At 40.9% G+C, this 25,503-nt stretch overlaps 1 protein-coding gene across 4 annotated transcripts; it reads right to left on the bottom strand.

Annotated features, from left to right (window-relative positions):
• Positions 1–403: 403 nt before the first annotated feature.
• Positions 404–15,286, bottom strand: LOC114449455 (solute carrier family 12 member 7-like). 4 transcript variants are annotated; one of them, XM_028427149.1, is made up of 27 exons: positions 14,845–15,286; positions 14,530–14,734; positions 11,709–11,800; positions 11,472–11,600; positions 9,196–9,342; positions 8,741–8,795; positions 7,442–7,572; positions 7,222–7,346; positions 7,029–7,133; positions 6,648–6,862; positions 6,377–6,565; positions 6,197–6,295; positions 6,055–6,112; positions 5,790–5,964; positions 5,566–5,684; positions 5,375–5,473; positions 5,180–5,299; positions 4,945–5,049; positions 4,651–4,819; positions 4,365–4,560; positions 4,117–4,286; positions 3,862–3,993; positions 3,642–3,749; positions 2,343–2,518; positions 2,110–2,124; positions 1,658–1,791; positions 406–1,498 (listed from the first exon to the last, which is right to left on the bottom strand). In XM_028427149.1, exons 2-27 carry the CDS (start codon positions 14,675–14,677, stop codon positions 1,407–1,409), a joined length of 3,303 nt encoding a protein of 1,100 aa, XP_028282950.1. In that variant the 5' UTR covers positions 14,678–14,734; positions 14,845–15,286; the 3' UTR covers positions 406–1,406. The 4 variants fall into 4 exon arrangements, with proteins under 4 accessions (XP_028282952.1, XP_028282950.1, XP_028282951.1 ...); XM_028427150.1 differs by having other exon boundaries at positions 14,530–14,704; XM_028427151.1 differs by having other exon boundaries at positions 404–1,498; positions 11,709–11,797; positions 14,530–15,286.
• Positions 15,287–25,503: the final 10,217 nt, after the last annotated feature.

The following is a 25,503-nucleotide window of genomic DNA, read 5'->3' as shown; positions in this document are numbered from 1 at the left end:
CCAAGGCTGCACCATTATGAAATGGGTGCAGAGAAATGGGTCATACTTTTTCTTGGGAGAACATTGCAGATTCCACAAACATAACAATGGCAGGTATATAAGATTGCTAGACAACAGGGTGGAACACTGTTGCTTGAAACAAGAAATCCTTCATAGGCCAGATCCTGAATCAGGACTTGAGATTCTGTCCATGAAGATTGCATCTGCATTTCGTGCAGATCTTGAAGTTACTTATTACCATCAAAGCTCTTTCTGGCATTTTCTGTATCAATCTGCAGGGTCCATAAGGGAAGGTTGGAAGAGGTGGTTAGTAAGGATAGGACCAGAGACAGAGAAGCTACAAAAGCCAAAATCTCGTCTAAACTGGGCCCAGATTCTGAAGTTACTTATTTACTCAAATTTTAAGTTTGTAAAAAACAATTCTCAAAATAATGGTTTGCTGACAAATATTTTATAAACAAGAATTCATTTTTTTATGTGAATTCATGATACCATTTGCATTACACAGACAAAGATAGCAAACACAATATACATGGAAGTCAACATCTAATACAAAAACAAACAATTGTTTTTAAAGTGTGTGTGTGTGAAAGAGAGAGAGATAGAGAGAGATTGTGCGCGTGCATATTACAAAAATTACAAAACGTTACAAATAAATGCTAGGTGCTAATTCAGTGATTTAATGGGAAAAGAAACTACTAACTGCTCCATGTTGTTCAGTTTCCCTCATTAACTGCCCGAATGCCACTGGCTTCCTGTGAAACGAGCTCCCTAACATTTAGCACTTATTCAAACACTCAGTCAGATATGTATTAATAAAATACTAACAGAAATCCTAAAACCAAAGTTGGTTCCATTTGTCTTCCTTCCCTTTGATCACTTTGTGACCCAACAACAGCTGATAATCAACTATTGATCACAGGCAATGTTCAGTCATCAATATGTTGTGAAAATATGTTTCAGAAAACATATTTTGGCTTAAAAACAATCTATGTTTTTGAAGTCAGTTCACTGGCACTAAAATAAATACACACTGTTGATGAACACAGACACTGTTCATCATGACTGCATCTGTCGGAAAAACCTACAATCTCATTGGCATTGGTCTCAAAACAAGCTACACCTACCTCTTTCCTTCTTTGGCCAACTGCTGTCCAATGGACTAAACGTGCATACTTAAAATGTTTTTCGGAAACACAGTTGCTGTCTTTGCGGTGTCAAAGAGGCTGTAATGTCCACAATATTATATGGCTTTTCTTTTGTCATGACATTTGTACATTTGTACAATTCTAAAGAGCTGTCCTCCACTGTCAGAAATCCACTCAAGCAATCTCGGAGCTCCTTCTGTCCAACCAGGAACAGGGTTCCTCAGTTCACCCTTCAAATGGAGTCGCACCCTGCTGGTGCTAAGAGTAGATTGTGATGACCTCCCGACCTCCTCCACGAACCAACAGGACGCGGTCTAACCCTTCCATTAAAACTTCCAGGAATTCCATATCTGAGAGGCACATTTGGGTTAAGGTCATACAGCACAGGAACACAATACACACATTCTGGAGTCAGACTTGTGTTTTACACAGAAATGAAGACGGGAAGATACACTCTTTGGTAATGCAATAATTAGCAGCCCTAAATGATAAGAAAAGAAGAAGGATACAGTTCTCATCGCCTTTCTTGTTCTTTGGTGGGCCTGGCATGTTGAGCAGGACCAGCTGTGAATTATGGGATTTCTTGACCACCACATCATTCAGTTTCACAGCTGTGTGCATCCTCCGCACGTTAGACTGGTTGCTACAGTAAGGCAGAGATGTTAATAAGACTAACAATATTCCTCCATGGAAATCAACGTCAGCTGTAATTTGTAAAATGTAGGACACTATATATCAGCCATCACAGAAAGCACAATATGCAAGACTATGTATCTGATCATATGGTATGAGAATGCAGATGCATGCAGCTTCTACACTCAACAGCTTGAGCACCATCAAGCACCCTGATTGGAGACTAAAATAGCAAGCTGCGTTCACACATGCCAGCACATGACTCTTATAGAAATGTAAATGTCCATGCACATGCAAGAAAAAAGTAAAACTGAAGTGAGTGACTTACAGATTCTCCCACTCACTAAGGGAAAGGGGACAAAAAAAACAAAACAATACAGTCAGCATTAACACTGAAATTAGACACTTCTCTGGATCCAGAAAAGAGAAGGGAAAGTCTTACCATTAATTTATATGCAACACAATAGCAAAATTGTTTGCCCAAATGGCGGTGATTACAGGATAGGATACTCATTCAGATATAAATAATAGTAATGATAATTACGTACTGCTACTACTTACGGTTTCATGTTAAACATGTCTTTAACTGCCATGCCTTCTTTCTCTCTCTGTTTATTCCTCTCATTGATCAGTTTGTCTTTGGTCCAGGTCATGTGGACACGATCTGGCACGGCACCTGCAGCTTTGTCATTGGTTGCAGAGTGAGACGCTGTGTTCCGGTCATGGATCAGCTGGGCCTGATCAAAGGACAGGTGAGATGAATTAATATTAATGAATAACTTGACGACACAAAACATCTGACTCACCTTGCATAGCAATAAAGTGAGCATGAATGGGAATAAACACAGGCATAATTACACCACGAGGATAAAATACGGAAATAAGCAGGAATGCATAAACAAATGAGCTTTAGTTAAGTAGTAGTTTAATAGTTTGGTGGTCCAGAACGCCCTATGAACAGATGCAGAGTCCAGAGCTAGGTTAGATTCCACCCTGTGCACTTTGCTGTGTGTGATTTTCATTGTTTCCTGCCTTCATCCACTGATTAAAAATCATTATATAACAAATAATTTGTGATTTAGCTTTCCAACACACTCATAGTCATTAACAGTGTCAAGGGAAACATTAGTTATATTTGTCAGGGTTGTATCAGCACTGTTTTTTTTGCAGTTTTTTTGCAATTTTGCAGTTCAAAAAATAAAACCCACAGTCAAACCATCATACATCTTGTATTTGTTGCCATGAAAAGTGAAAGTAAGAAAGGACCCAAAACAAACTTGGATTTTTGGTTCGTTCTTCTGCAGTAACAGATAAATATTTAAACCCTCACAGGGAGGAATTTGTCTTCCTCTAGTGGAAATGTTTGGTGACAACATACAGTATTCTAGTCGGTGAATGAAGGTGAAGACATCTAGAGTTACATAATGAGGAGGAGCCCTCACCCTGCACTCTCTGAAACATCACAGTTTAGTGGGAACGGATTAAGATAAACTGAAGGCATAAGTGGAGCAAAAGCATGGTGATGACATGGTTTAGTTGGTTGCTACAAGGTTGCCATGGCTACCTCATCATCTGGAATGGATTGAGAGTTGATGTGTGAGGCATCAACACCTGACTACTTCTTCCTCTTTATGGAACCATGTGATACATTTGTGATGCTCTGAATCTTAGCCCATCAAAGCACATAATTGGAGGAAGAGTTTAAAGGTCATCAGCGGCCACATAAGTCTATATAAGTCTATAAATGCATTAAGTGTGCAATTTACATGTGTTTCTATTGCTCAGTCATCACCTTTAAATGCACTAGATGTCTAAATAATGAAATTACAAACAATAATAACATAGTGTGTGTGCTTTTACCTCTCTCTCCCTCTCAGTACGGGACAGATGCATCTGTTTGAGCATTTGAGATCTCTGCTCCATCACCAGCGTCTTCTCATAGGTAAATGCTGAAATATCGCTGTCATGCTACAGGGACAGACAGAACATCCTCATTTCACCATCATGAGAGAGAAATACTTGTAGTGTTTTCTTTCTCCCATCTTTACATTTAAAAAGAAATAACTGTAGAAAATCTCACCATCTCCACCACCTCCACCACTGCATCCAGGCGTAGATGGTAGAGGAACATCTGGAGATCTTTCTTCATCTGGATGGAGTTGTCATCCATCTGAGCCACTGTGAAGATTCTCATTTTACACTTCCTCCATACCTACAGAAAGAGGTGCCATTATTATTTCATGTTAAGTAAAGTTGAGGCCACACACACACACACACACACACACACACACACACACACACATACATACATACTGTACATACAGCGCACACACACCTTGTGCTGCGTAAGCAAAAAAGGCAGCAGCATGAGTAGTCCACCATCATGTACAATCCACCACACGTCAATAGTTCCCTCCTTCAGACGTTCCTGGTTATCTGGGAAATGGTCAATGTTCTTTGCTACCAGCAGAGCCTGGTGGGCGGCCGTCGTCTCTCTCACTGTTTCTGGAAGGGGACAGAAGGATAGACGGTGCTTCAGTGCTGTCACATACATCATTTCCTTTCTGTTGCTGTGTAATTTACCTATGAAGTTCCTTCTTGCAGAGGAGTCCCTTGTTTGTTTCCAGTCTGCTGGCCAGGCCATTAAGACGGCATTGTGTTTCATCCCTCCAAGACCTGCTGACTGTATGAGTATGGAGAACCCGTCTCGCAGGTTGGACGACACCACTACGTGGGAGAAACCTTTGGTCCGCTCAGCGGCCATGGCTGTTTTTAAGTTCTGCAGGGAGCATGCAGAGTAAAGAGAAGGTTGCAAAATACTTTTCCAGATGTTTCATATCTCAACAGGTGACTAAGGAAAATGACTAACCTTCTCTCCGGTCTTGGCATCATTCCCCCGGGTCATATAGGATCCCTCCAGGACTGAACAGATGATGGTCAATCCGTTTCCTGCTTTGAGCTGTGTGGTGAAGGAAAGGAGGCGAGGGTGTTTCACTGCTAGGTCTGAGTCCAGCTTACACAACACCAGCAGCTGTGGCCTGAGGAGAATGGTAAGGAAGAGACATTAGTAAAGTGACATGAATTCAACATGACTATATATGCAGCCTCAAGCCTTATTGTGAATGCACTGTGACGTCTACTGCAGCGAGGTTAGCACATTCACCTCCAGTTTTTGGTGTGCAGGGGTGCTTCTTCTAGGTGGGTAAGTGCATAGCGGGCTGCATTTAAGGACAAACCTCTGATCCCATCCCCCCATTCCTTCACCGCTCTGCAGAGAAAAAAATAAAATAATAACTTTTCAGACTCCAAATTCATACAGGTAATGTTTATTTTGGGCTTAAACATTACTGGTAATTCGATGTTAAAATTGATCTTTTGACCTGAAACCTCAAACTCACCCTTTGTATTCAATATATTTGTAGATACATCCAGCTATCACCATAGCAACCAGGGCATAATACCAGGAGCAGATAAACATAAGGGAGAGACAAAGACTCATCCCTAAGAAGGATAGGGTCCTATGGGATAACATACATCTGTTATTAAACCCATACTGACAGTAAAAAAAGAAGTTGTTTTGAGTTAGTTCTTACCAGTGATAGAACTTAAAGCGAGGTCTCCAGTTGGGGGTGCGGAGCAAAGTCTGAATGGCACAGGCCAGGTTAACAAACAGATAGCACATGAGAAAGAACCTGAGCAGACAAACAAAATCAATATAGAATGTCATAAGATGCACAAAAACTGCCTGGAGGATTTATTTTTTCTGGTGTATTCGACTTCATACATAGACAGGATGGGAGCCACGTCATCCACTGAAGCAATGAGGACTCCTATCTCACAGATTCCAACTGTCAGTAGAAGAGCCCAGGTGGGCTCACCGTTTGCCTTTCCATGGCCAAAGACCTGAGACAGACAGATGTAGAGGACAGAATATGACATGCTGGACAGAGCTCCATTATATTATTTTTTTTTTTTTGGAATAGCTAAATACAAAAATGAATGTCATACCTTTAAGAAAGGGATGATACCATCTCGAGCGATGGCCTGCAACAACCGGGGGGCACCGGTCAGGCTCTGCAGCCCTGCCCCGCAGCAGGAGAAAAATGAGCCAATCACAATCATCAATGGGTGTGGCCAGGCCAAAACACCTATGACTGGCTGTTTTTTTACAGAGTAACCAAACCTGAAATACCCCCCCAAAGTATGAGAATGGTTTATTTTATACTGTATTACAAGTTACAGTCAATGGAAAGTCATTTAAATATCTTCTCACTTGTCTCTCAGCACCACTCCCTCAATACAGGCTCCAAACAACACCATGAAGGAGATATCTGAGCATGAAGTTAAGACGTATGTACACTCATGTAAGAAAAAAGATATGTATCATATACTGTAGACTTTAAACTGGAGGATACAGATAAAAGATGTCGTTAGAATAGCCATTATGGTTCCTATGGGGATGGACCTCTGAGCATCTCTGAGATCACCAGACCTGTTGGAACCAGCCATTATACCTGAAACAAAGACACATACCCATTTACCACTCTTTCTTACAGACAAAAAAGAATGTTCATCAGACAGTGTGAATCTTCTACCTGTGACAGAGGGGAAGTATATCCCCACCAGCAGTGTGAAGTAGGTGGTGATGTCATTAATAACAAAGTTGTTTTGTCCCTCATTCATTCCGTTGTCTGTCTGTACTGAAGGCTGGGGTGATTCAGACGTTTCGCTTATATTGTGTTGTATTGGAATACCAGCTTCAGCATAGTTTCCCCACACATTGCCTAATGGAAACAGAAAAGCACTGTAAGCTGCTTGACCAGGAATCATCCATTGGAAGAAGGGGTTAATTTGATTTCATTTTACGTTTAATAACCCCACTCAGGAGCCCAGGTATAGCCTGAATCTCTGTCAGGTTGTTTGCAGTGAAGTATTTGCCACAGGATGCGTTGAGATATTGACTTTCACAGAAGCTTTTCCAGAGCTCAGTGGTTACTGTGATGTTATTTACAACTTGAGTCTTCGCACAAACAAAAGAATCATTTTCAATCTTCAGGGAGCGATTCCCCAATAGACACACACTGCAGATGAGAGAAGATGGATGATTTTAATAGTGACTCAGCAGCAAATCTGTAGTGAAGTGTAGTATTAGGATCTTAGCTTTAGGACAGTTAAGAGCTGCTCTATCTCCAACCACAGGACAATGTTAGTGCTAAAGACATGGCCATTTGGCTGCCGGTTACTCACTTAAACTCTGGTGGTTGGATAAGTGTCTTGAAGACTCCTGCATAAGTGGCCATGATAGAGAGAATCACACAGGACAGAAACACCAGAGCCAGTTTGTTCACATACCTGCGGAGAGGAAGGAATGAAATGTGAGCCTGTATTTGGGTGTGTATGGGTGTGTGTGTGTGTGTGTGAGTGTGTATACAAAACTTACTTCACCCCTACAAACACTACCAGCGCCATCAGGAGCAGGCAGCACGTGCCATAGACACGCATGTTTTTGCACATTGCGTTGGCATCGTCTCCTGGAAAAATTTTTGCTTCTGGAACTATGTACATCTGATAGTGGGCAGACAGCAAAAACAGAGAGGTTAATGTGCAATACGAGCGACTTGATGTGGCTCCCCCTGTCATCTGGAATGGAAGTAACGTACCAGCAGAATCTCTATGGTGCCCAGTATATACAAAGAACCAGCAAAGGTGGTTCCTAGGTAGAAACAGAGACCCACTGCTCCTCCAAACTCTGGACCCAGTGATCTGGAAATCATGTAGTAGGAACCACCAGCTGGAGAGAAATCAAACCCCAGTGAGACAAACAAAAAATGCTTTTTACTATTTTCAGTTTCATAACATTTTCCTTGAAGAAAACTCAACTGATAACAAAGTTGTCGTTATATGGTTGTGAATGGTAGTATTTCTTGATCTAATTAAGGTTCTTTTCAAAGAGCCATGTCAGTCTGTTGGAAGAATTCTACCTTAATTTGCTTTTTACTATTAATTAATTATAGTGTATGGTGATTAATCATTACTATCATAGTCCTGTGATCCTGTTTTATGATTGTGCTTGTGCCTATTCTAAGATGTGTGTATTCTGAGAAGTTGTGTCTGTCAGATAACAGAGGGTATAAGAAGGGAGCTGCTCTGAAAAGACCTTGAGCACTCCTACAGAGGCTACTGTCTGTGTGTGTGACTGCTCCTTCCTGCAGGAATAAAAGCACTTGAGTGATTAACAGCTGATATTTTGGGTTTTATTCCTAACACAGTCAATTGTCTGAATTTCTGCAGCTGCATATAAAGTTTGTGTTGTTTAACCTACCTCAGGTTAAATACAGAATATTATCTAAACTCAGAACATGATACACTGCCATATTTTCTTGTGTATACATACATTAATTGTGTTATGAGTTAGTTCAGAACTTTCAACTAGGGCTGCAACAAACAAGTATTTTCATACTTGGATACTCGCCGATTATTGTTACGATTATTCGAGTACCCGGATCATGCGTAAATGTCATAGTTCACCCATAAATATAGCTGCGGCTAATAGCTACTTCACTAGTTGACGCCTACTAAGGACCACTGCTTCAGCCCGTGACCACCTCCATGCCCGGCGCCAAAAACCACGTGTATCCAACCTACAAATGGCTCGCCTGGGTTTCGAACCCAGGGTCTCTTGCACCCAAAATGCTGATCATCCCATTGGACCACAAGAGAATCATTCTCAATGACATCACTAACGAGTCATCGAATACTAAATTAGTTGTCGATGCATTTTGCACTTGAATATTACTCAAGTACTTTGCAGCCCTACTTCTAACTTTTCAATATAAAAGCACACCAGTGCAAAATGAAGGGACTCAAAAGCAAAGCAAAACAAAAAAACTCTTCTGTGGCTGTAATCATGTACACACTCCCAATGGGGAAAAAAACTAATTATCAAATTCATAGTGTACCTGGGACAACTCCATTGGTTGCTATGGCACTCATTGATATGGCTGTGAGCAAAGTCTGCATGAGGAGAAAAAAGACACATATTTAGTTATGGATTAATGCAGAGAAAGATGACTTTGAGGCCAGAATGTGGGATTATTTTAAAAACAAAAAGTTTAAACCAAGCAACCTTTAAAAAACTAAAGCAATCAAATGTAGTTTTTTTTTACAATAAAGTGTCAGTTATTGTGTCCACATTATTCACATCACATGAGTGCTGAGCATTTAGGTTCAAATTGCTCAAACAGTAGGTTCTCTGTTTGAAAGTTCAAAGCAAATACAAACAGTAATTTTGTGCCAGCTTTATAGACTCGTTCTCAGACCTCAGGCGTGGAGATTAATGCTCAGTGCACCATAAAACTTGGATTCAACCTCACATTTTGACACAATTAATAACTGATGATCTCTGTATACTCACACAGATGCAGCAGATGGAGACGATGGCAAATGATCCCAAGATTCCTGCTGTGCCGACAATCCAGGTGAGACGAAGAAAGAGAATCACACCCAAAATATTCTGCATGCAGGGCATGTAAACCCCGATGAAGGTTCCCATTTGGGGGGCCTGGTTATGGACGAACACAGTTGAGTGTCATTGGAGGAGAAACATGAAAGAGGATATTCCACTGAAATGCTGTCCGTAATCCATACAACAATGTAGGTGCAGTAGTTTAATTGTACTTAAGCTTGACATTCCACACCAGAATGCACCCCATTGCACAAGCAACTCCAACTCCAACCTCCCCCAAAACCAAAAGGTATACGTACCATTTTTTGAGTCACACATTTTTTCTGTGCTTTCTCCATTTCACTCCACTGACTGTCTAAAGGCGGGAAAGTGCCTCTTGTGGAATTCCACATCTCCCACATCTTCTCTCTTAGGTTACTGTCTTCCAGTCTTGCCTCTCCCCCTGACACACACTCTCTCTCTCTTTCTGCATTGTCTGCCTTGTTCATTTTAGCTTCAGATCTGCTTTTGGTTCTCTCATACCTCTATCATTCAGGGGGCGGGTTCCAGTTAAACATCATCAATGCTCCTACACAAAGCAACAGTCCAAGGCCCTACACTCTCTTCCAGCCAAAGGCTATCATGTCAGTGGAGGTAGGAATTGGAACAGATTCTTCTTGATGAGTTTATAGCATTTGACTCAATTAAATGAGTGTGCAGAATGTGCTGTGCATAACAGCAGTTTTGTCTGTTCTTTTTTTAGCAGGCCAAGGTGTTTTTTAGCTGTTTAAAGGCCTTGATTATATCCATGATACAGATCTGGATTAGCGCTTATTGGTGCTACAATGCACAGCCCATTCAAAGACTAATAGAACAACAAAACAGCACCCAGCAGTATCTTTAAAGGTTCTGTAGGTGCATAGGTATATTACCAAAATGGCCACTTGAGGCTTGCTTCAAAAGTGTGTCAGTCCCCACAGAGTTCCATGTAAGAAGTTCAACAAGTTCACTGACATTGCATCCAAATGCTTCAGGCCATATGCTAAGCTAAGCTAAGCTAAGCTAACCAGCCTGTCTTTCTGTGGAATATACAGACATGACAGAGAACCATCTCCATGCCTCTGGCTAGCCCTCAAACCTCAACCTCCTGCCTAAGAGACAGTTTCAGGGCTTGGATCTCCTTTCTGGGACCAAGGGGATGTTTGCTGTCCAGGTGGAAATCTTTTTATGTAATCTACCCATGAACAGCAGTAACAAAAAAGTGATCGTAGTCAGTGTGTGTCTGTGTTATACACACCTTTTTCAGTTAACATCAGGGTGTGTTTTTGTTTAGGCTAAAGGACAGTGTCTATTAGGATTTCTTTGCCACACTGAGGCTATGCACCAATGAGTTATGTATCCTGTAATAAATACAATGTCCATGCTGCATTGTGAAAGATTCTCATCTGTGTCACATGAATCTCAAGTGATTCAATGATGATCTTGGTCTCTAGGTCTGAATGGTTCTTAGAGTTTTGTGAACTGTTTCTGCAAGCTTTCAACAGCTTTCTGTGTCCAAACTACCTTTTACATGTTTAGTGCCGCAGCCAAGAGGCAAAAGAATTGAAAGACTAAACTCACGCTGAGCTTAGAGACAGTGGCTATGGTAGCTATTAGTTCAGCAGGACTCTGTCTTAAAAACTAAACCAAGATCCTCAAACGGTGGTGAACTTAAAAGCAAGTCCTCAATGCCAAATCAGTTGCAGTGTAGCCACAAGAAGAGAAAAACAAATGGTCCCTCAAATATTTAGTATATATAAACCAACAGATACATCTCTGTTATTTTTGCCAAACTACAAATAAAGAAAATTATTACAATAACTGTGCATATAGAGACTCAATCCCTGAATAGATAATAAATTGAACATTTAGTTTATGTTTTGTTCTTATAGAGACTGCAAATCTGAAATAAATAGCAGCTCTGTCAATAATACAGTGTATGATCCAATCTCTAAAGGAATGCCCAGTAGGTGTTCCGGAGGTCCTGGAAATACCCTGCAGATTAACGTCTGACTTTTGTTCTAGGCAATGAAAACCAACAAAAACCATGGGATGAGAAAGACTTTCTCAGAAGTCCATTCTTTGGGTAAGTTTATGAGCAGCATTATATCTCATAAAATCATCCCACAGATCAAAGTCTACAGTGAAATGCTATTAAAGTTTTTTTTTTCATCCACATCCAAGGACTCTAAAGAAGGGGCCCGTACCATAACAGCGACCCTCCTGACCCCATTCTCCTCGGCCTCTTCGTGCTCACGAACACCCTGGGTCAGGTTAGTATAGTTGGCCAGCTTGTTGAGAAGAGATGATACCATTGGGGTACTGTCCATTTCCTCCTGCACAATAGAGACAAATGATGAAAACAAAAAGCTTGCAGAATCCCAACAGGTGTGATTATACACCTTTAAATTACATCAGATTTGGAGAGTTGAATTGAATCTTACCTCAAACAGTGCCATATTCGTGCCGTCGTAATAGTTTTCTCTGTCATCGTCCGAGCTGATGAATGCAGCGGATTCTCTCTGATCGTCATCTTCTGTCGGCAGACATGATAAAAACATGCATCAGATGCTAGTTATCTTTACAGTTTATTATTTTGAATGCAGAAAAACTGCATGAACTGCATGTTCTACAGAAACATACTGGTGTGTCTTCAGGCAAAAGGTTCCCATGCAGTAATTACGCTCACCAGTAGATGTCTATATTTCTTAATGTGCAGCAAAGTGACCCTGAGCCTTAGTTTATGAAGCACATCACAGTAAATGTTCAGACATAAATGAATAGTTAAGCTAACAGAAACAGAAAGTGGCTCATCTTAGCACATAAAGTAATCACATTATGTTGAACTGTTCCTTTAAGTTAAGTGACCACCAATGTTTTCATTAAAAATGTGGGGTTTTTGTCATTTGAATGACCACAGGAGTCTAGACAACACTTCAGTCATTATTAATTATGAACTTATTTGAATGCACAAACCTGACTGTGACACCCATCAGGTTACAGTGTGTATGTATGATCTGAAAAGTACATATTACAAGGAGACTCTGGTACAATCAGAAACTGGATTCTTGTCCCAAAATGGTGCTCTGGAAAATCTTAATGTTGTTTATACAGATTGTATCTTGTCTAATCAGCAGTGTGTGTGCCAGCAGTGGGCGTGACGGGCACATTCTTTGACCTATGCCTTAACCGGTACCTATCCAAGGCCACTGCATTAATACAGTCACATCTCTCTGATTATACCTATCTGTACACCATGGGATATATTTTCAAGAATTACCACATATTTCCACAAACATACACATTCTGATGAAAGCTTTCCAAAAAAAAAAAACATCATCACATTCCATTGCAGCCCCTTTTTGTTAATGCCCTGAGTCTGGCTGCATGTACACACATGTCTCACAGTACTTTGAAGAAATGTGTTTGAGTGTATGGTTTCATACTATGTGTAACCTGGGGAAAAGCTGCTACAACACAAAATAGACTTAATAGTTTCCTGCTTAACTGGAATTTGTCTTGTTGACGTGTGTAGCTGTAGCAAAAGATCAGCCTTGAGAAAATAGCCTGTGGTCATTACAGCAATGGAATGCGAGAGGTGGCCGCTTCCTAACTAAACATGATGAGCCAAGCATTCTGTCTTTCTGTAGATTATAAACTGAAGATGTACAGCTGTTGATACATGCTCTGTATGATGCACTTCGTATTATGCCATCATGTCAGGGTAAATTATTGGAATCAACAACATGTTGACTTAAAATCGTACAGCTTCAAATGTTAATATTAAAGTGAGTGTATCACCTGATATTGAATCACTACAGATTTCTATAGAGACTTTAAGCACCTTTCAGCACATCATTTTGGTTTTCTATCCCTAAACAGAGTGACAGACAGAGAAATAATAAACAGTTTATATCATTGGCCCAATTAGGACATGGATTAATTAGGACAGCAAACTAAACAACAGGATACAGACATCCCTAGCAACCCCAGCAAAGGTTTAACATTAGATAACATGAGATATCTATTCAGGGAGATCTGGGTCTACTTGGATTCTACCACACTAAGTACCCAGAAAACATCCAAGTGAGAATGACTAATAGGCAACAGTTGACTTTTTGACTCACATCTGATTAGTCAGAGTCAGATGATGAAGTATTGTTGGTTTGTAAGTGTCATGAATCAGTAAAACTACCCCCCCCCCTCTCTAAATTGGACACCTGATGGCTTTGACCTTATTTCGTCCATAGTCTCTGAGTTTATTTGGCACTTGACAAGCAACAGATTTCCCATCCCCCATCACTGTCACTCACAGACCAGAAGTCAAGACTAAACCAATTCACCTTGGTGACCACATAATGGTTTTATCACCTCTCGTTTTTACACAATTCAGGAAAACAAAACCGTGCAGCAATTATAGGCCTGTGCTTATAATATTATGAATGAAGTCGAGGTGACTTTAGCCCACTAATTCCATTGGAGTATTGCTCTATACAGAGGATCCCAGAGGTGAACTGTCCCCCCTCCCCTTTCCCTTGCTCACACAGCTTCTGTGCACGACACCTTCTCAGCAAGCAGGGGTGCCCGCAGCTGCAGGGGGCGCCAGTTTGCCACACAGTGATATAATAGATAATAAAAAACTGCTTGGCAGTGCAGATGTTTTTTTCTTTTTTCCGAGTGCTCATGCTGCAGCACATTTGTCGTAAAAAAAATGCCGCCTCAGGCAACAACTATGTATCTGCAATAAAATCCTAATACTAATCTCTAAATTTTAAAAAAAACAAGACACATTTAGTTTATTATTTTATAAGATAAACACCAGACTAGGTTTTTTGATATAGATGATAATAATAAGAATGATTTTATTAAAAAAAATATAACAAAAACAAAAAACATGCTGCCTCTGTAGATACAGAATAAACATACTGCAACCCTTCAGTACAACCATGATGTAACAAACACCCCCAACCATCAATCAGGGCAGCAGTGACGTACTGTAAGTAGCAACAACACACAGTCCAGCCGTACATGTTCTAGCGAGTTGAGAAGTTAGAGTGAGTGAGTGAGTGTATTTGTTCGTGTGTTAGTGTGTGTGTGTCAGGCATGTGCCTGCCATAACACGTATGTGTCTGTGTCAGCATGCTTTCGTTGGTTCAACCACACCATGAAGCTATCCTTTACTCAGTGCCTGCTGGGATAGCTTCCGTCCCTTATGAGCACATCAACAAATCCAAATGGACATTTGCTTATACAGCCTGTTCATACCTGAGGGGGATTCCTGTAGGTTCACCACATCCTCTTCCTCATTGAAGATTTTGTCTAGACTGATGTGTTTGCTTCCTCCAGCTGCAGCTTCAGCGTTGCTGCTGTCCTCCAGATCCTCCACTGGCACCACAGTGAAGTTTGTGGGCATCTTGGCACTTCTGGTACCCTGACGAAACTACGAAGAAGTGCCCGGTGAACACACTAGCTAAGTTTCACCCACACAGAGAAGTGGAAAAAGTATCCAAAGGAAGCAGAATGAAAAGACTAAGATCCATCAGATTTCAAACTTTACTGTAACCACGACATGGTTCTTACTCTAAATCTTTTGTTTCCTTTCTCTTTGTAGTGCCATCCAGTGTCCTCTAAACTCAGGGTGAAAGTACCGCCTCCTGCACATGGGGCAGGCCAAAGTCCTGCAGTAAATTCTCTCCCTCTCTCTCTCTCTCTCTCTCTCTCTCTCTCTCACTCTCTCTCTTCTTGTTCCTTTCCCTCCCTTTTCCCCCGCAGCTCCAAGACTATTGCCCCACGTGACCCTCTATTTACCATATGAAGAGAGTCCATACATGGAGAACCCCACAGCTCCTCCCTCTGCTCTGACCGTCCCACTTCTGTTACTCACACCTTTGTAATGCAAAAAGGAACAAGAGAACAAACTCTAAAAGTTTCTATAAAAGTCTGTAGTTTATCTATAACTACAAGAAAAAAACATCTGGATTAGTTTGTTCTTGTTTCCTTCTCTCCCTACAGCCTGGTAGTTTCTGCCTGTGTTTCCTCCAGGTAAAAAAAAATGGGTGTTACCTTTCCCACAGTGCATTATGGGTAATACAGAATGACACCATACTCTCTCACACACAGAGACAAACACACGGCAGCATAGGAAACACCTTTGAAACCTTGAAGACTTTCCTTTGTATTCTTAGCACCAGCTTAGACAACAATAGACAGTCACAGGGGGGAAGGAGTGTGCTTTGAATAGCAATGGGCACAAAGTAAACATGGATTGTTTTTTTTGTTTTTTTTTATATTGGCACTTTTACCCGATACTTTTTAAAGGCTTTGTTTGTAATGCAGGAAACATATTATATAGTGTGAGAAGTAAAAATGGTAGTGCTGTATATTCCCAGTGAGCATTTTCTTAGTTTAAACCAGTCATTTAATTATTTATTAGAAATGTATCATTTTTATATATTACTAGTGAATGTGCTATGTCTTGCTTTATTTATTTATTTATATAATTTGCCATTGTTATTAATATTTTGTTTAATTGTGTGGCTAAATAGAAAACAAGTCACTGTTTGAGATTTGCTAGAGTACCTTAGCCTAACCTGGCCTGGCTAGCCTGTCTAACTAAATATAGCTCACCTAGTAAACCTTTGTTTCTTAGCTTAGCTGTGAATATTCAACTACTATATGGTACCTTAATAACCCTAGCTTATGTTATTTTACCGTAGCTGATCTTTAAGCATAGATTAGAATAGTTTAGCCACACATTAGCCTTAATTCTACAAACTGAATAGGCTATATAATAAGTTATACTGAATTGATTATAGTTATTCCCTCAAATGTATTAATGGAAGAAATTCATCTTATGGCTACATGTCAGTAAGCTTGTCCAACTTCTTCCACTTACTTTTAAAATAGAGTCACTCTGCGTTGCTTTCCTGCATGTTTGTGTGATTAATGTCATCAGTGACCTGCTGGCACAGACTTCACACAAGAAAGGCCCCCGGTGCTTCTGAATTGGATGCCCTATGCTTATCAAATAATAAGCCCAAGATTTTCTGATGTTTGTGTCTGTCATATGAAAATGAACAAGTGACACGTCTGTCCATGAAAAGCCAGCAGAGGGTGCTGGAGGTTCATAAAGAATTAGACGTTTTCTTTGCAAGCGATTAGGAGAAACTGAAGAGATGTCAGGTCAATATCCAACTCACAGTGAAGGATATTTATATATAGTTTGTAAGCAGTCAGTGGGGGGGAGGACTGCAAATAGGTTTAGCAACAGTTTACAGAGGGAGATGGCAATGACAAGTCATTTCAATGTGGAACAAACCTTTTAGCAACGCCCTATCACTCACAACATTTTGTGCTGACCCTGACCTCTGACCTGTGAATTGTAGGCCTGAATGCGTATGTACAAGTGTGCATACTTAGCCCCTTTTTTTGTTTTGTTTAAAAAAGGTGTGATATCACTTGGCCCACAACTGAACTACTACAGTTTCTCTTTCTTGGACAAAACTGCCATTTTCCTCCTCAGATGGCTTAAGTGTGAATGTTGGAGGGAGAGAAAAAAAAAGTAAAAGCCAGAAAGGTAGAGGTGAAATCAAATCCCTTTAGCAAACAGTAAAAAGGTCAGTGCTGACGCAGACCCGGGAACAGGCTGCCCTCCCTTAAGACTATATTCTTAAGTGGCTATAGATTCTATTTGTAGCATTTTTACCTGTTTACTGACTCAACCCACTCCAAAACCAGGTAGCTGTGCAAACATACTGGAGGGTTTGGACGACCTCTTGTGTCATCACACAGGGGGATACATTTCAACAGCCTGTGCTGTGCTGTCAGACCACAAAACGCAATATCAAGGGCTACAGGGTTCACTTTATTCAGTCAATGTACTGCATGATTTATAAATACATTTGATAAAATGATGATAGAAAATACAACTTATTTAAGAATAGGCCTACTCATCACATTAACCCTCCTTTATTGCATGCTTATTCATTTTGTACAGCATCAAACACCTGGGCGGCGCAGTTGTGTGCAGTGGTTGGTACAATCATGTCACAACAAGAAGGTTCCCTGATAGAACCTGTCAGGATTTCTGTGTGGAGTTTTCCTGTGTCTGGGTGGGGGTTGTCAGGGTACTCTCACATTTCAAAGATGTCTATGTTAGGTTAACTGAGGACTTGGCTGTATAGGTGTATGTGTGGGGGGTAAATGGTCGCGTGTCTCTGGCGGACTGGCCCAGGGTGTATCCTTCCTCTCGCCCATTGATAGATTGGATGACCCATCCTCACTTCAGATCTGCTAATTAGCCATGCTAATTTTACAAGGAAGTAGTTATAAGAGCTTAATTTGACTGAATATTTTTTATGTTACACTGCATATTCAAGAAAAAAAATGAAAATAAGCATCTTAAACCAATAGTAGATTATATATATATATATATCAGCATCTAGCACATTGAGGAATATATAGTGCCTACCTTGTCTCTATCCCTCAGCTTTTTTAGGGACATTCCCACACACTCTACACGAGAACACCCAGCAGTATTTTCATTTATTTCATCCCACTTTCTCGAAGTTGTTTTCACGCACACACACTCACACAGAACTGCATATTTTTTCATCGCATTGAAAAAAAAGCGACAAATTAATGAATTTCCTAACTATTAAGATTCTCCGTGTGTACTCAGCCTGCCGTAAGCGACAGGAGGGCACCAAGGCGAGCACGGGCAGCAGTCTGACAACTATTTTTGGTGTGAGCGGAAAATTTTTGTTTTTGAGTGGGGACCAACAGCAAAGGATCAGGGGGTAAAGAAGAAAGTCTGTGAATCTTGTGGCACTGTGGGAAACTGTGACCCTCTTCCACACTCTGCTGGCACTGGAGGTCTGCATGTGGGTTACCAACAAAACAGGGAGAGAGGGAGAGTTGCCAAGCCCATAATTTCAGTTTGGGATCAGTGTGTGTGTGTGTGTGTGTGTGTGTGTGTTTGGCAGGTGGGGTGTTTCAAGCTCTGGTGAAGCCAGAATTCATCATCCTCAAAATGCTTTCAAGCAGCAAAAAATAAGTTAAGATCGACAAGGGTGAAATTGAATGAGTGATCTTCTTTATGTCAAGATGTTGAAATAAAACAAGACAAGTGAGACCACTCTAGTGGCAAACACTGTGGAGGCAGAGGAAGTCTGTGGGAGGAAAATGAGAAACCAGGAGAGTATGAATAAAAAAAGTGAGTGAGAACTGATGGAGTTATGTACTGGTGGGCTAATGAAGGGACATTGGTGGAGGCATCACTTTAGAAGCTACGGTCAGCTGCAGGAGATTGTGCCAAATATGAGGCAAGACTGAAAAATCGGTTGCCTGCTTTGAAGAGTCCAGTATTCTGTTTGTTAAGGGAGTTGAGGAACAGACTGAGCGATACATCGTTCTCATCCATATTTTTGTCACCTGTCATCACCCACTCACTTTCCGGCAGAGTGGGCAGAGCAATTGGCAGGAACCCTTGTTTCTACTGGTACAACCTTTTGGCTCAGAAATGAAAACACTCATGGTGTTTTTTTGGATACTGATTTAGCTAAAGTAAACAGGTGTCTCAGAAATATATTTAGCAAATGTAAATTATATAGAAAAACATACATCATACAGAGAATTCATGTACATCTGTATCTTGATGGTTTCTTCTCATGAAGTTCAGTAATATACTACTGAATAGAAAAAAAATCAGAAGACTTGAACTGAGAATGTAGTGAAAAAAGAAAACCAACTTGACTCATTGTCACCCCAGTTCTGGTCAATTTATGGTAGTGTTGCCTTTACTATAATGCATTCCACCAAGAACAGAGACCACCAGAATTTTTCAGCACGGCCAAGGGGCAGAAGGGGTCCCGTTTCAGGGATACGAATCACATCCCTTTTTGCAGATGATGCGGTCCTGCCGGCATCGTTGAGCCGAATCCTCCAGCTCTCACTGAAACAGAGGCCATGGCCAGAAAAGGGTGGGATACCCTCTCAGGATTTGGCATTAAGCACTGCCTCAAGTGCTTCAGCTATCCTTTTCATTAGGGAGGGAAAAGGGGAGTGGTACAGATAGACAAGCGGATCAGGGTGGTGTCCACAGCAATGGGGTCCCTTGTGGTGGAGGAAAGAGTAGAGCCAAAAGGCAATTTACTGGTCGATCTACGTAGTGACTGAAAGAACCAGATCACATCCAAAAGTTTGCTCCACAAGGCAGCTGGTTTCTCTTTTAGAGATAGGGTGGAGAGGTCGCTCATCCAGGAGGAGTTCCGTGTAGCTGGGGTGGTGGTTCAAGCGTCTTGTTACGATGCCCCATGTACACCTCCCTTCCTGGTGAGGTGTTCCGAGCATGTCCAACCAGGAGGAGGCCCCAGACTCAGGCATAGGATTGTTTTATTATACTCTGACTATGAACTCCTGAATTTTGGAGCATTTTCGTGCCTAAATCCAACCCTGACGAAGCTAACATGGCTTAACAAAATTATTGCTAATAATAACTTACGTTTCTAAAGCTTTTGTTGTCTTCTTAGCCTTAAACAAGATTCGAGGGACATGTAAACTGACACAAAGACTAACCAAATGCGACTTTAAGAAGCTTCCAGATCTGTGTTGTGTCATGAGAACCTAGAGTGAAACGGTCCACCGTTATAAATACACCTCAACCAACATAAAACTCTGCGGTGGGGAGATGATTACCATGTTTCGCCACCAAAACACAGCTGCTAACTATGTTAAAATAATAACAACGTCTAAATCTATGAGTGGTGGAGGGCTGAGAGGAGGAAGTTCAACCACACACTCATACACCAGCCCGTACACACACACGCATTGCTTCTCATCCTGGCTCGCAGTGATTGTTAGCCCACATGGCATGGTGTGTGTCCGCCCAGGAGTTAACCGCCTGTAAAACATGAAGAGTGATTGCACGACTCATATTTAGAAAGTACCTCACTTCTACACATGCACACAACTCCGTGGAGGTGTAGTCATACATAAATACACACACATTCACACACGCAGGCTGGTGTGATTCAGGCATGAGCAGCTGTGTCCAAATTTCAAACATATCTCAAAAACCCTCATAATTGCTACGTCCATTTGACGTTTCTGTATTTTTACTGACCAACACACACAATCAAAAAGGTTGTATCGCTAAAACTGGCAACACAGGAGTGTGTTGTTAGGCTTACACAAACACTAGCCAACTATTTATTCATTTGCTATAAAAAGACTCATATTTTCCCTTAAAGTTAAATGTTGAGGATTAACTGTCCCAGCCCTGTAACTAGCATTATTTAAAGACTGTAAGTGCAAAGTATAGACGCAAAGCAGGATGACTCCATTTTTGTTTGAGAGTGAACATTTGAAAAGCTCTGATTCAGCTTTACTGAAGCATTCGATGTATGCAGTGACTTGCTGAGAAGTGTGGCACGTGGAGGGGAGAGCGCGTCCTCGAACCCTGTGGGGGCTCTCTCAAAGGGGCCGGGTTATATTGTGCTAGGTTCAACACATCAAGGTCAAGGGGCCCAGAATTCCAAGGGCACCTGGGCCCATTTAAATACTGCACACTCTGCGGCGTTTCACTCAGCACAGAGACACACCTAGGAAGTATTACGCATTTGATCTCAATGCATTTTGAATTAAAAGTGTTATTGACTATATTGTCCTGCTTAATAAGGCAACTGCAAGTTCAATCTGGAGAGACTCAGGTGCCTGAATGGGAGTATACGTTTATGGTGATACAAAGAATTGGAATGTGCTTTGGTGTTTTAGAACCCGACGCAATGACCACATCAAAAGTGGGAAAGAGCAGGAGGAGAGGCCCTTTGAATCAGATGTCCCCCAGGTCTAGACCTTGGTGGTGGTGGAGAAGGCTGGAGAATGGGAGAGAGAGGAAGCCTTGAACCGGCATAAATCAGGCCGTGCCTGGGGTGGAGGAGGGTTGCCGGCAGCTGGAGGAGAGACAAAAGACTTAAGACTTAGAATTTTTTGCTAAGCCGTGACTGGGTAGGTGAGGGACGGACCAGCAGGTGCTCTCTATTAATCACCTGGCCAGAATAGGAGGTTAAAGAGTGGACGTGATTACCTGATTGTACTCACCAGTGTCTCATTACCCTTGTGTATTTTAGTCTTGTCCTTCCCTTTGTCTTTGTCAGACTGTACTGTGTTATCCCCTATGTTTTTGTGTTTAGTATTTTAAAAGGCTTATTAAAGCTCACCCTTTTTTGAACCTCACTTTTGGAGTCTATACGTTTTAGTCCTCTTTGAACTGCCACACTAGATTTTTATTGTAAATTTGGTGGTGGGCTCTCAACCAATCAGCATTTAAATTATAGCCTTGTCCTGGTGGAAGATCACTTGTCTTAACAGAATTCTACAACAAATCTTTAATAGTGTGACTCTCTTCCATATTGTCACCCAGCAAGACTCCCTCAGTTCATCTCAGTTCACTTACAGAACTCAGTGATTTTCATCTCTGTTTGGATATGGTGGCCTCGTGTCAGTTTTACTGTCACTTGACACGTTGTATTAAATAAACTTGGTGCCAAGCAGGCGTCTTGGTCGATTGCTTGCTGCAGATAACATCCTGGTAGATGGTAGATCTATCTGATGATAGTAAGCAGCATTCCTGTATGGTATGCCTGAAGCCAGCAGTCAACTGAATCCACCCACTAGTTCCATTGGGTGATAAGTCCTTCACTTGTACTTTCTGTATGGTTCATTAATCAACCCATTATAAATAAATAAAAATAAATAAAATAAATAAATATATATATATATATACGTGCATTTCAGTTCTGAAAAAAAAAACTGTTGTCACTTGTCCATTGTTGTGTCTTGTTTTATGGATTTACCTACAGTGACCCAGTGTGTGCTCTCTACCAGAAAAAGCTCACTTCTGCCTGAATGCTTGCTGTGTCAACAAAGACAAAATATACTCTTATTTCCAAAAATGGTGAACTTCTAATTTATATGAGCAACCAGAATCCTGGGATCATTCGTCTACCTGACAGCCTGTTTGGCTGACTGAATAGCCTGCTTCTCTGCTGTAATGGACTACTTGGCTTTGTGGGTGGCTGTTTGACTGCCCGAACTAGCTGCTGAAGTAATGACTCACAAACGTGAACACTTGAAGCCTCTGTTTGACTGGCATGATGGTTGTTTTTTTGACAGACAGGATAGGTAACTGACCAGAACAGTTCACAGGGGTTGCTGTGCCAGTGGCTGCCTCCTCTGCAGCAGGCTCCCGTGAATTTTAACAGTGCTGCGATGCTTGTCTGTTTCCTCCAGGAAACCTGGCCCAAACCCAGTTAGCACATTTTAATCTGGGTTCTTTTCTGTCAAATACATTCATCAAAATGTCATGTCCACTTTGGGCATTAGTATTGTGGTATAGACGCCAGATTCTGCTGTGTCCATTCTGTATTTTTGTGTTCTTCTTCTTATACATGCGTCTTCTTATGCATGTGTCTATGATTGTCTGCCTCTGTGTGAAGAGCTGACTGATAGCTGGTGCCTTAACACATCTGTGCCAGTACAGAGGATGGAGCGGAAATGCACCCAAGGAAGTCGAATGATCGAGATCAGCAAAACACAAAGTTGGTCTTTGTTTGTGCAACTGCTGGCACAGTGAGGGGCCTGACCACTTGAATATAAGTGAACCGAAATACCATAGCTGACAAATACACTAGTGACAAGAAAGGCAAAAAATGAAACCATTAACACAGTTTGCAGATCAGGCTGGTGACTTTGGAACCATGCTGAGAGATATTTTCCCACTTAAATGAGGGTTGTGAGTGGTTTATGTATATTTTAGTTGGTAAACTGTAATGACATGTGCTTCTATTGCACTTTACTTAAAACATGCAAAGCCAAACTGTAGATAAGATCTCCTCCTTGGACCTGTAACAAGCAGCTTTCTCTTCCTCTCTGTTCCCCTTCAGTTCCTGGAAACACCCACAGCTTTCTAGAGCAAAATCCCCCCTGAAAGTTTGATCCACAGCTGAATTTGAGACCTTGCTGAAATGTTAATGCCTGGATTCCTCAGGCTATCTGGAAGCAGCAGGGACACATATTAAAATATTGTGGCCACTCGACCATATGTCTTATAGCCATATGTCCGCAAAAACTGAAAACAGGTGTAATGTAATACAATGTAAACCGAAGAGCAGACTCAATCCTTTAGCTTGGGGTTAAGCAGGATTTAACGGCTGTTATATATATATATATATATATTTTTTTTTCAGGCTTTAATTCTGAGCAAGAAATATAGGTAAGCTATTATAGAACATAATGCCCCCAATGAGACAAAAGAAATACATAAACATTTAAAATTGTAAGTATTTTAATTATTATTCTGCCATGCACATACCTGGCCCGCCAGGCTCCATTTATATAAACAAAAGCAGGGAAATGCAGCATTAAAAAAAAACATGTTATACACACACACACACAATATTTACAGTCATGAATATATTGACATTATCATGAAACTTTTGGTTTATAAAAATAAATGCTAGATTGGCAAATATACGTTTTGCATACAGATTGACCATCTACTATGTATTGCTTAGTAGTTAGTAGTTGCTTGATTTGTATGGTTGGCAAAATATGTTAGAAAAGGCAACTGTAGCAAGCATTTGAATAATATTTACAGCATTATTATGTACAAAAATTTACATTTTTTTATGTTTTAACTGCCTGCATTATTGATATGCTGTCTACTACCACTGCAAACATGCTGTATGATGTAGGCCCACAACAGACAGTCAGACCAGACTTAGCCTTTCAACATTATATGTTAAATCAGATTTGTTGATCACCTCAGTTATACTGTGGTGTCTATAAATAGTCAAAATTGGCAGCACTAATTAGTGTTTTTTCACTGCAGGAACCAGGCATCGTCTGGAAAGTGAAAACAAAACAAAACATGGCGGAAGGTCACAGTGAGTTGTAAATTGTAACTTATAGCTACTACTGCCCGAAACGAAAAAATAATGAAAATTATTATTATGGATGTCCAGATCCGATCACGTGATCGGAAATTAGGACTCAGATATATATTTATTAGGACTGTCAAAGTTATTGCTTTTTCAGCATAATGATTAATTTGATTCAATATTTTAATGCATCTGCAGCGCAGGATGACTCTCTGGCTTGCTGTCTAGGGGTATGATTGTTGCTTTGGGTGTGAGAGGTCCTGGGTTTGAGACTCGGATGAGCTGCAAAATTTTCCCAGTTTGGGATGACTATAGATTCTATAGTCTGCGGCAATGTGTTTCGGGCAGTTTGTTGAAGTATTATACCTGTGGAAATGGGCAGTTGATGTGGCTGCGATGAGCAGTCAGCGGCAAGCCCACACACAGAGTTTTGCTTATACAAACAGAAACGCGAGCAATAACTGGTAAAATCCATTTTAGTAACATTTATATGCCCCCGTGCAAGGACGCAGGTCAGCACAGCCAAGTTAGCGCAAATGATCACAATGAGTGACCTGCCATTCGCCTTTGTAGAGAACCCTAGAAGTATTGGATCGATACTTGGTATTGGCAGATACACATCCCTAATTATTATGACCCTTTTTTTCATATATACTAAGGTTTATTGTTATGCACGATCACACAGAGTCTCTCACATATCACAGAAGTTTGTCAGTGGTAGGAATTAACAGGCTCTCTCTCTCTCTTGTGTTTTCGTCCACCACAGAAACTCCCCCATCCAGGACCTCTTTCAGCACTGTTTTTTAAGGCACCAGCTGGGAGGTAAGACTTTGTTGGCTTATTAATGTGAAGATGGAGTTGAGTTTAAGTATCAAAATAGAAACACAGTGGAAAATTATCTATGTAGAATTAGACTTTTACCTTTGAGTTCTAAAATTACAGGAGGTTGAAATGGTGCTATATCTGCTGATGTTAAAAAAAACAAAAACCTGATGATATCATGTCTGCTGAAAATTCTTGGCAGCTACATGTGCTTATTACATTTAGAGAAAGATGTAAGGCAGAAAACATCCAACATCCTCATTCAGCAGATATCCTTTGCAACACTATTATTGGAAAGTGATTCGGTCATGTCTAAACATAGAGGGAAAGCCTTGAGTTACACTTTTAGTGTCAGGAGGAGAAACTTTGACTGTAGATTTACTGTAGGAGTTATTGTAATTAAAGGTTGTAAGTTTGTAATGAGTGGGTTTGCTGCATATGAAGTGGCCATGTTAGATAGTACTTTGTCCTTTGAGAG

This window comes from Parambassis ranga, chromosome 17 (genome assembly GCF_900634625.1).
Source record: "Parambassis ranga chromosome 17, fParRan2.1, whole genome shotgun sequence".
Classification (NCBI taxonomy): domain Eukaryota; kingdom Metazoa; phylum Chordata; class Actinopteri; family Ambassidae; genus Parambassis; species Parambassis ranga.
The sequence above is the reverse complement of the archived record's forward strand: the minus strand, read 5'-3'. Positions and strand labels throughout refer to the sequence as shown.